The sequence below is a fragment of the Terrapene carolina genome, unplaced genomic scaffold (assembly GCF_002925995.2).
Source record: "Terrapene carolina triunguis isolate 2854851 unplaced genomic scaffold, T_m_triunguis-2.0 Scaffold517, whole genome shotgun sequence".
Lineage (NCBI taxonomy): Eukaryota > Metazoa > Chordata > Testudines > Emydidae > Terrapene > Terrapene triunguis.
The window spans coordinates 3272061-3283860 of NW_020664868.1; the positions used below are offsets into that span (position 1 = coordinate 3272061).

The following is an 11800-nucleotide window of genomic DNA, read 5'->3' on the forward strand; positions in this document are numbered from 1 at the left end:
GGGGGCACAGGAGGGTCAGTGTACTGTGAGGGCAGGACGGTGGAGGGGATCTCATGGGGTGGTAGCTGGTCCATTTTCGGGTATGATGTGGCCTGAGGCGTTGTGGGGGCTGGGCTGCTGCCACTTGAGACATGAAGTGGGGTGTGTGGACAGGGTGGGTGATGCAGGAACAGTGTGGATTAAGGGCTTGGTGTGGTGTATCAAGGCTCATTTGGGGATGGTGAAGGGAACAGTACAACATGTGGGTGAGGTTGGGGACAGCACAGAGTTGCAGGTAGTCTGATATCCGGGGTAGCCGTGTTAGTCTGTATCTACAAAAACAACAAGGAGTCTGGTGGCACCTTAAAGACTAACAGATTTATTTGGGCATAAGCTTTCATGGGTAAAAACCTCACTTCTTCAGATGTATAGGTAGTCTGATGACAGGAATGGGGTAGGGAACTCTTGGGAATAGCATGGTGGGAAGATGGTTCATGTGGGAAGATGGTGTAGGGGACAGTGCAGTGATGGGGTTGTCATAAGGGCTGGAAGGGCATAATGTGGTATTCTGACAAAGCATGTGGGTCAAGGTGGTGCAGCTGTATCTAGATGTGGACGTGTAAGAACCAACAAGAACGCACTTTTATGTAGAAATCCATGATTAAATCGAGTCTTCCTGACTAGTGATTTAAAACATGCTTTAAATCAATTTGATTTAAATCACATCCACCCTGTCACTGACTAACACTAAATACCTTAACGGCAATAGCTTTTACTGCTTTAATGCCTGTTTTCATCCCAAAGAACAGTGCAGTCATCTACGTACGGTGTCACTTCACCTTCCCACTATAAAACACAACTTGGGACAGGAAGTGAGAGAGAATCCCTTAGCCACTACAGGGGGACTTAGTGTAATTATCCCAGTTGGGCTGCCCCTCCTGACGCTTGTGAAATGCAGCTTAGGAATTTTAATTGGTACAGGTAGCCAGGATGCTGGTTCTATGTTTTATCTAAAAAATAGCACGGCCCCTCTCACTATGTTGAGCCATCTAAGTCAGTAATGAGACAAAGAGGAGGGCACTCGTCTTTCCATCACCATTATTCTACTGTACGGTTTCCCCTTACACCAGGGGTCAGCAACCTTTCAGAAGTGGTGTGCCGAGTCTTCATTTATTCACTCCGATTTAAGGTTTCGTGTGCCAGTAATACTTGTTAACGTTTTTAGAAGGTCTCTTTCTATAAGTCTATAATATAGAACTAAACCATTGTTGTATGTAAAGTAAATAAGGTTTTTAAAAAGTTTAAGAAGCTTCATTTAATTTAAAATTAAATTAAAATGCAGAGCCCCCCAGACCGGTGGCCAGGACCCGGGCAGCGTGAGTGCCACTGAAAATCAGCTCGCGTGCCGCCTTTGGCACGTGTGCCATAGGTTGCCTACCCCTGCCTTACACCATGCTGTGGCATTTTGATCAATACTGATTTGAAAGGAAGAGCTACCCCCTCACTGAATCATTGGTGCGTCCTGCAGCACGTGGGCTTGGAAACGTCACACCTGAGTGCTGTCCATACTAAGCCGTACGTAAACATCGCAACCCAAGATGATGCAGCTGCCCGTTAACTTGATAGGGTGATAGACTGAAAAGGGAAAGTGGGTTTTAATGGCATGAAGCCAGAACTAGAGACCAAAGGAGATTTTAACCTGTGTTAAAGATGAGCAATAATCACAGTTGCCCTTCTCACCTAGGTCTGGTAGATTGTCTTTCAAAGACATTTCTCTGGAGTTTCCTACGGGTATGACAGAGGTTTGAGACACTACAGGACCATGTGGAGGTTTGATGCTATGGAGTCCTGCAGTTGCTTGTGTTCCCATGCTATAAATATGAAAGGGATGAACATGCTATAGACAAAAACCCAAGGCTGTGACCGTTAATCTTTTAAAGAATTTGCTTCCCAGACATAATGGTTCCCCGTATCCTCTCTACCACAACAGGTAGCAGTATAACCGAAATAACAAATGGCTGAAGAAGAGGAAACTCTAGCTTTCTCCTGTTCTCTACTCAGGTTTCCTGTCCTGGTTTCGCAATGGCTTGCTGGCAACCGGCGTCGGAGTAATTTCTTATGTTCAGAGCGACATGGGACGAGAGGCAGCTTATGGTAAGTAACGCACGCTATAGATGAACTGGACGCTGCACCAATGAAAAGTATTATTGTCACCAGGTTAGTTAACCCACCACTGAAGTGTTGATTTTTTGTAACTAAGGTCTGTTCACTTATACCCTGTCAAACAATTGCTAAGCCCAGAGGTGGCCGCTTGTCAATTATGGTTGAAGCAATCCAGTCCAGTGTGTACAGAATTAGTAGATTTCATAAAACACTTTGAACCGCATGGCTGTAGCAGCTGCTTTCTATACCTGTAAGATCAGGGAAGGTTTATAACCACCTGCATAGCACAGGTCAGACTAGATAGATGACCAGTGGTCCCTTCTGGCCTTAGAATCTATTAATCATTTTTTATAAAGCTCCTACAAATGTATTGTCTGGATAGATCTTTAGCCTATAGACTATAATGGCTTATGTGATTATAATAGTCTATACGAAGAAGTTAATAGGCATCTTGAAATTGCCTTAGGGTCTAACATGTAAATATGCACTGACGGTTCCAGTGCTGTAGCAATGAAATGGTCTGTAAAAGGCCTTTGAATAGTGATTATAGATCACATACAGGTCTGAGAGTCATGCATGGATCCAGTGTCCAGCTTAGCCCATGAATCCCTGGGTAATAACCTTGAACAATTCACTTATCCCCAATATCACTTAATTTCTCAGGCTGTAAAATGGTGGTAATACCCCATTGTAATACACTTTGAGAGAGCCATTGAAAAGATGTGGTAGGTATGGATCATACAAACAGGCTGCAGCAGTTGGGAGTTACTGAGTTTGAACTCTTGGGTTATGCAATTTCTGTGTGTGTTTACTCTGTGCTCCACGAAAGCTGTTATAAAATGAGGAAGCCACTAGCAGATATGCTAAAAATGGCAGCAAACTGACCTTTATGTCCTGGAAAGATATGAATTGTAAGGTGTATAAATGTGCTGGACCCTAGACCTTAGAAAAGGAGATGTAGCTGCCCTCAGATGAGATTTAGAGGGTGATGTAAAATGGGGGGGGGGAGAGAGGGGGGAGATGAATGTGTAATACAGATGTCTGTAATAGGGTGACTGTGTGAAAGTAACTTTTTTGTTCCCGTTGGGCTAGAATCTTGAAGTCTGGTGCATGCATTGGAGGAAAAAATACCAGAATTGATCTTTATATCAGAGGTCATCCATCTACCCATTTACAGAAATGGTGTTTCTCTTGTGAGGCATGAAAGGCCTCCCATTTGGGGAAATTAAAGTCGTCTCATTTCACCAGTTTTATGGGACTTGTGCCAAAGATTTGTCAGAGGCATGTGACTGCGTGACAAGATGCAGCGTTGATAGCTATGTGTGCCGGAATGGTGGGGCTGCTGTCAGTGTGTAAAACATATCACAACAAAAACTAGTGATGACCTTTTGACTCAAAGCCCTTTGTCAATGACACGGTGACCTTACCTAGCACTGTGATTTGAGGATCCCAAAGCATGGTACAAGCTCAGAACTGCCTACTCTGTATGGCAGGTGTTATCTCTGCCAGGCCTCTTTTTTTTGAAATCTGTTCTTGGTTCTGCTGTAGACTTGCTGAATGAGCTCTTGGGTAGGTCACTTCCCTTCTCTTTGCCTGCTTGCCCATCTTTAAAATGGGGATAATACAGTCTCCTCCCCTGAGGATGTGTGTTTTCATAGAGCACTTGAGATCCTTTGAAAGCTGCAATACAACTGCAAAGGATTTGTGCCGATCCTCTAATCTCGTCTTGCTTCATTTGTTCACTGATGCCACATGCTAGTATTTAGCCTCCTAATTCCCTACGAATAAAGTAATGTGATGACACAAATAGCTGACTGGGACATAGATGAATCAGCTAGGAGGAGGACTCTTGCTGCTTTCTTCTGCACACAGACTACAGGGGAGGGAGAGGAAATGCAAGAGAAATCCGTGACTGTCACAAGGAATTTTGGTTGAGTATGGTTATTTTAAAGCTCACCACAGTGTGGTGCAGTGGTTCTTCAAAACTGGAGAGAGAAGAATTATATTTGTAAGTTGCCTCACATTTTATGAAGAGTTGTGCGTTTATGGTTGAGCTGTATCCAGTTGAAGAGTTCTTGACTTTTAAGACAGGAAGTTCAGGCCAACTTCTCTCTCTTGTTCTGTTTTTAAAAATTGTCCTGGTCTGTTTGATTACAATGAAAGCCATTTGGGATTCTGATTTCTTGCAGTGTTTGCAACTCAACTATTGCAGCTTGGGGCTAACACAGAGGAACTCTGTGGCAGAGTTGGGAAGAAAACTCATGGATCCTGGGGCCCGGTCATGTGCTTTAACCATCCTTCCTACCTCCCAAGAAACAACTCTTCAGAACAACGTGCACAAGGCTGTTTTCCTTAAACCCTAACTCAAAGTGGAGAAATCATAGGGAAGACTTTCTGGCATCACCTGCACTGGCAGAATTGTGCTTAATACAGTTGTTGCCTGCAGTGTTCTAGCACATCTTGCTTGACTTGTGTGAATGGGGATTTATTAAGACAACCTCCTAGGGAGTCTGGAACAATTTTATAAGACAGTCAATCCATGTCTACGCTAGCCAGGGAAACCCTGCCAGCAATGGTCACGCACAGTGCCTGTCGTAACTAGCATGGCCCTGAGTCCATTATAGAGAGACAGAATGGCCTAGAAGTTAGGACACTAGGCTAGGACTTGGGAGACCCGAGATCAATTCCCTGTTCTGCCACAGACTTCCTGTATGACCTTGGCCAAGTCACTTATTCTCTCTGTGCTCCTTACCCTATCGTGCAGATGGGGATCTTAGCACTTCCCTACTTCACAGGGGTGTTAGGAGAATAAATACATTAAAGACTGAGCCGCTCAGATATTTCCCATAGATGGATGGCTTACCAAGCTCTGCTCCAGATGCATGGATGGATTTCATTCTCTGTTTCTACTCTAGGTTTCTTCATTCTCGGCGGGATTTGCGTCTCTTACGGCAGCGCCTCCTACCTTGTCAGCCTCTTCCTCCTCCGCCGCACCATGATGCTTGCTTTCTCCACGGCCCTGCTGAACGGCACGGTGGTCACAACGGTGGCGCTGTTCTGGCTGTGTGCCATCTCCCTCTACATCGGTCGCCTTGAGGTTGAGATCATACAGGAGGACAGTAGTGATGAATGCCAGGACTCAAAAAAGGATGATGGGAAGTCGGACGAGTAAAGACCAAGGTCCTGGGGAATTTTGCTGCTTTCATGATGGTCATTTAGAATGTTCTCCAGCACGCTCAGTGGACTGAGTTTTAATGCAATAGATACAGCGCCCACGGGCTGTCCTGCCCACAGTGTCCAAGGGCACAAAGAAAGGGCAGCTTTATTGTAAATAAGACACTGTTGGCTGCTTTATATTTATTTAACATTTTCCAGATTGGCAGTGGGAATTAGTATTAGAAAAATTGGATCATCAAACAGAAATATGGCTGCAGGAGACCCTGCTGTGGTAGCAAATGGATTGGTGGGACGGCTTCCCAGCTGGGAGCTTGCGTTGCTGTCAAAATGGATCTCTGATGCTTTTAAAGAACTGGCTGTCCATTGAGATCCTGTGCTCCCGTCTCCCACATACATCCCATGCCTGTTCTGCCACGTATGCAGAAGCTGGAAATTTTAAGCCAAATTCAGCTGATGCTCCCTAGAAATGTTGAATCGCAACGGTATCCCATGGAGCCCGATCCTGCTGCCCCGGCGTACGTTGTAAAGTTAGCACATCCCATTGAGGTTACTCACAATGCCTCTTGAGCCCATTTTACATCCAGATCAGTTAATGTTTGTATTAAAAACATCAAAACAAAACGGCTCTCTTCCTGTGTCTGAATGAAATGTACACTCTGGGATTACTCTGCTTTCTCACCCTCCCCATTTCCACTTGCAGAAAGGGCCTGTTTACGTTGTTATGCAGGTTAAACTTCCCTTGATTTCCATGAGTTTTGTTTCTATAAGGGTTACAGGATCAGGCCCTCATGTGTGCTGCCCTTTCTCTGCTCTTGCCTCGAGAGATTAATAGTTGTAGCTTTTTTTTTTTTTTTTTAAATCGCTGTTGAACTCCACAAGCACCTATCCGGGAAGCATAAGACTGGGAGTTAGAGTACGGTTCCAGTCCTACCCTTGCTGCTGCTTTGCTCAGGTCACTTATTGCTCTTTGCCTCAGTTTAGTTATCTCTAAAATGGAATATAATTGCCTACCTCTTGGGTATAAGGTTTGTGGAGCATATTTGAGATCCTCCAGTGGGAGGAGTTAAGGATAGGCAAAGTATTTATTTTTGATCTATAAAACTGTTTACTTAGGGTATGTCTACACTACCCGCCGAATCAGTGGGCAGCGATTGATCCAACAGGGGTCAATTTATCACGTCTAGTCTAGACACGATAAATCGACCCCTGAGCACTCTCCCGTCAGCTCCTGTATTCCGCCGCCGCGAGAGGCGCAGGCAGAGTCGACGGGGGAGCGGTGAGTAGGTCTAAGTACGTCGACTTCAGCTACGTTATTCACATAGCTGAAGTTGCGTAACTTAGATCGATTTCCCCCCCCCAGTGTAGACCAGGCCTCAGTACAGTTCAGATGCTATCCTTTTGGCTCCTGGCAAGTTGTTATTGTGACTCATGGTGTTGCAGCCCTCCACACAACGATGGGTACATGTGGGTGGAAATGACCCTGTGAATAGCTAGAAGTAAGGCCACCTATCAGTGCAAATAAAGGGAGGGAAATGTGATGCAACCAATTAAAAACCTCACCTGGTTGTGACTGCATCTATTCCCTTCCCCCAAACATTGTTACTTTCATTTCTTCCAATGGTTTGTTTTCACTGGTCTGAACAATCATTTGCCATGTTGTTCATTTGAAACTTCACGATGTTGTGACCTGGAGGCGTGATCCATCCTGCAAGGCCGGAAACAAAATCAAGGGTCTGGATCCTTGACTCTGGAGAACACACTTTATACTTCCTTGCCCCATGGGCTGTCTGTGTGCCAGATGTAACTTACGTTGGCATTCTGAGTTACGCTGGCTGTCCGCAGCTCCAAAGTGCTGATTTGCTAGCAAAACATCAGATAGAAGGCATGGCCAGGATTTCTCTATGCCAGTGGGGTGTGGTGTGTGTAGGAACCTTTGTACCAGTTCTGCCCTATTGGATGCATTTATGCTGGGAGGATCTCCCAGGGGGCTGGTTATGTTGGCTTTAGGGTCAGAATCTCCAGGCGCTGCAATGCAAGTATTTTCCCAGCACAACGCTAGGGATAAAGCACTTCGTAAAAGCTGCTAAAACCCCAGCCGAAAGACGCAAAGGATGTGCGAATAATTAGGTGTGAGGCTTTTTATAGTCTCCTGACATCCCTCCACCAAAATCCTCTTACTTTGTAGGCATAATGAAGGACAATATTAGTCTCTCTCTGAATTAGAAAGTCTTGCAGTTGGTATCCTAGCACCTCATGTATGCGGAGTAAATACTAAGAGGACATTATGGAATTATTCCAGCTTTACACGAGTTTGATAGAGCAGAATTTGGCCCCATCTCTCAGCCTCCAGGAAAGGAGGCTTGTGAAACCCAGGTGATAACAATACATTGGCTATTTTTCAAACCAGAGGTGGCAACCCATTGATTTAAAGCCTCTCTGGGCAATGCATAGTTCGCAAAGGCAATGTCCCCAAGGGTTGTGCACTGGAAATGACTCCGCTCCATGCATTAGCAATTGATGTAAATGACCTTCAGAGCATTTGGCATTACGGGCTTCCGGAAGGTGAGGAGTTGAGCAGATGGAATGCATTAATTGCAGTTTTCGTAACTAATGCAACACATACCTGGACCATTTTCCCCTGCTGCAGCCTCTGCCGTGTACTTAATCTGCTTTGCACTGCTGTAGCATCTCTCCTGAGGGTTTCACTGTCTTGCTGATATCTCCATCTGATCTGCTGCTTTTGCCTGGCCTTTCTAATGACGATTAGCGCTTTTCCCTTTCTGAGGCATCTGCCTTTTTTCTTTATTAGTTGTCCACCTGTTTAAATTATACTGTGAAGTTTTAGAGGCAGGGACTTGTCTGTTAAAGCACCATGCAGGCATGTTGTGTGTTTTGTGAATAAATCATATAGGACTGTCAATCTGGCACATTTCACTAATAGCTGTTGTGAAAACTTTTTTCTCCAGTTGATAAACTCTGTCCTATTTCCCTATGGTATCTGCTGCTCAGCTCATTTGGCGAGCACCTTTTGAAATACCCAAGAGGAACGATGCCCAAGAGATTAGATGAGCCCTATAACTACCCTGGGATTTGCAAATGCTGCCAGTCCTCATTATTTTGAAGCAGTTTCTACATGAATCTTTCACAACCAGCCTACCCTCTGATAACTGCTTTCCATGACAGATGCAGCAGCTGGCACAATAAAGTTTGTAGAAGTTTACACTAACTTATCACGTAAAATCTCTTCTTCTCCCATTGAGTTTGTGTGAAACTCTTGCCTATACGGATGTACTTGAGCAAGATGAAGCAATGTTGGATGGGGGTTATTCATGAAGCATGGTCTAGTGATTAGAGCAAGGGATTAAGTCAAGAATCCTCAGTTATGTTTTTCAGCTCTGGGAAGGAGTGTCGCCTAGTGCTAAGTGTTTTGGTATTCCTGGGTTTTATCCCCTGCTCTGACACTGTCTGGGTCTGTGGCCAAGTCAGTTTCCTCATCTGAAAGGGAGAATACTTACCCAGATCTACAGAAGAAAACTGCCGTCGAATACGAAAGCTTCTAAGCAGATGATTGAATGTGAAACATAACTGACTAATAATTATTTTATTTCTTTAAATGCCATGTATGCATGAAATCTAATGACAAAGGAGAGTGTGAGCAGTAAGAGATGGAGCAAGAACGGAACAGAAAATGCAAAGAACAGTGGAAGGTTCTGCTGCTCTCTTCCACGGACCCCAAAATAAAAGTCCCCCTCACATAACTTACCTCAGAAGAGCTGTTGATTGCAGGGCTATGGCTCTGAATGTCTTGTTTTTATGCACTGTCCAGTTGCATTTCCTGTGAGAGGGGATTAAAGTAGGGACCATCCATCTGCCCTATTCCTGTCCATCTGAAACCTTTTCAGGTATTCGAAGCACAGCTTTGGAAAGTCTGACACAGTGAGTTTTGCTCTCGTGAAAATCACTTCCGTTCTCCTTTAAATCTGCTAGCAAATACCCATCCGATCCAGTCACCATTGAAAATACAGTGGGTGCTTCTTCACAGATAGTGGGTTGTTGACTGACAGCTTCTGGGCCTCTGCTATAGAGGCAGGGGTGGACATGTGTCTGAATTCCCTGATACCAAACCGAAACCCACTCCCCAATTTAAGGCATGTTTACAAGCAAATGGCCTGATTTTCCAAGGTGGCATGCACCCACAACTCCCATTGGAACTGGCAACAGTTGTGGGTGCCAGCACCTTTGACAATCAAATCCTTGGTTGTTCACAATGGGTTTCCATCCCCCCTAAGCCCTGGGTCTTGCTGGGTGCTGTTTATGCTGCTCACCTGACACAATTCTGCTGCTGTTCGTGGCCTTTCATTCGTTTCCTGGTTTCTTCTCATTAAACCAAAAGGGGAGAAACAAGTTGATTCCTTATTTATTTTTTAAATTTTATTTTCATTGAAATCTTGGACTGCAGAAAGCTGCCGCAATGACAACACCCAGTCAACGATGGACGCTACCTTCATCGGACGAATGGGAATGGAAAAATTAAAAAAACACACAGAGATCCTTCAGCAAAAGTTACAGAAAAAGAACATGGCATACAAGCGCTACTGTTTGGGGGTGGGGTTGGGTTTTGTTGAACAGAATTATACAAATCTGTCTTTTTTTTTTTTTTTAAATAAGTGCTAAAAGTCATGACATCAGTTTATCTTTTTAAGTGCAGCCAATGGAGTTGTCTCTTTGCATCCTTTTGTTCTCCTAGCTTGCGGGAAGGAAGGGGTTCAGAGGTGGCTCTGGCACCACCCTGAGGGTGTATTTTTGTTGGATCGTTCAGTTGAAGTGCTGTGTTTGCAAGGGGAGGGGGTGGATTGCTTGGAAGAAGCTCTGTAGCACAATGCCAGCCCGTCAAACTAGTTCAAATCCAGCCCAGCGTGACCATGAACAATGCTCACTGGTGTGCGGTGATTTGGGAAATTAGTTGATCTTCATTTAGTTCCTAGTTGGCCCCACTGCAATTCCCCCTCTTGGCAAGCTCAGTGCAAAAGCCATGGATTGAACAGACCACAGAAATGGAACTTGTCCTCATCCCTAGTGGGTGGGCTTACCAGGGCAGGGGTGAGGCACCGTGGCAGGGGACAATGTGAGAAATGGGGACCCGACGCGGCCTCTGCTCATGATTAGACTTCAGTTGGCAGTCACTCCCACAGCTCTAAATACACTTCAAGGAATAAGGGACTACAGTAAATCAGCGTAGCCTCCAATGACTTTGCTGAACTACAGCCCAGATCTACAAAGGCATTTAGGCATCTAAATCTCTGATTCGGGCATCATCCCAATCCACAACCCCCCCCCGCTTGGCATAACTCTGTAGTTGCCTAAACTCGGTGCCTAAATGTTCCCTGGGTACCCACGTTTCTGCCTCTGGGCATATGCACAATGCCTCATTCAAGGCATCTGGATGTCTGTCTCATGCCCAGGCCCCAGCCTGATCTACGCATCTGAGGAAGATAGGCGTTTGTTTGCGAGTCCTGAGCCGCTGGGCATGCTCCGAGCACACCTACCTGCTTGGGTCCTATTCAAATGTGGCCAGAGAAGAAGGTGATACTGCCCACTTTATAGCTTTTAACTTAGTGGTCAGAGCACTCACCGGGGGTGTGGGAGACCAGATGGTGAGAGAGGATTTGAACAGGGGTCTCCCACCTTTCAGGTGTGCCCTAACCAATGAGATATTCTGATGTCGGGCTCTCAGATTCTCCTCTTGAAGTTGTTCCCCTTTGGATAAATAAATAGAGGAATCGGGGGACTGGACTGTGGGTGGAAGCCCTAACCACAGATCACCGTCGTTCTTACACACTCTGGTCAAATGACCATTTAAGCGCTTATCGCGTATCTTAACACTTGAGAGACAGGTGAGTGCAAACGCTCTTGCTCTAGCTGAAAAGCAAATGCAATTGGCGGCTGTGCGGGCTGGATTTCAGCTGAGCACAGCTAGTGTTTGATTCAGGACCAAGTGCCGAAGCTACTGGAAGCTGGGGAGGGGGCTCACCCCCTCTTAGGAAAAGGCCCTGCAGTGAAGATGATGGTAATGAGAAAAACAGGAACTCTCCAGCCAAGCCGTCAGAGCAACCTGGAAACCCTTTTCTTTGTATCCAGCTTCCATTCATCCTTCCTTGAATAGGAGAAAAACACCCAGTGGAGTTGGGGGAGAAGCCTCTTTTTTTTTTTTTAACCAATCCCCCCTCCTCCTAGGGAGGAATAAAAGGAAGTTTGCTGCTGGCACAGAGCAGGGTAGCAGAAGGCCTGGCCAAAGAACATAAGAACGGCCGTACTGGGTCAGACCAAAGGTCCATCTAGCCCAGTATCCTGTCTTCTGGCAGCAGCCAATGCCAGGTGCCCCCGAGGGAATGAACAGAAGAGGCTGTCACCAAGTGATCCATCCCCTGTCGCCCACTCCCAAAGAGCAAAGCACTCTCTTTATTTTGTTAATAATCTGCAG

The 11800-nt window shown here is 45.5% G+C and overlaps 1 protein-coding gene across 1 annotated transcript; it reads left to right on the forward strand.

Moving 5' to 3' along the window:
• The first annotated feature begins 1472 nt into the window (after positions 1 to 1472).
• Positions 1473 to 5934, forward strand: TMEM160 (transmembrane protein 160). Its single transcript, XM_029913215.1, has 2 exons — positions 1473 to 2133; positions 5058 to 5934. The coding sequence occupies exons 1-2, from the start codon at positions 2112 to 2114 to the stop codon at positions 5312 to 5314; spliced, it is 279 nt and encodes a 92-aa protein (XP_029769075.1). The 5' UTR covers positions 1473 to 2111; the 3' UTR covers positions 5315 to 5934.
• The last annotated feature ends 5866 nt before the right edge of the window (positions 5935 to 11800 follow it).

Coding starts and splice junctions, on each gene's coding strand:
- TMEM160 (XM_029913215.1), top strand. CDS start 2,112: ATGGGACGAGAGGCAGCTTATG. Junction 2,134..5,057: donor GGGACGAGAGGCAGCTTATG/GTAAGTAACGCA, acceptor TTTCTACTCTAG/GTTTCTTCATTCTCGGCGGG.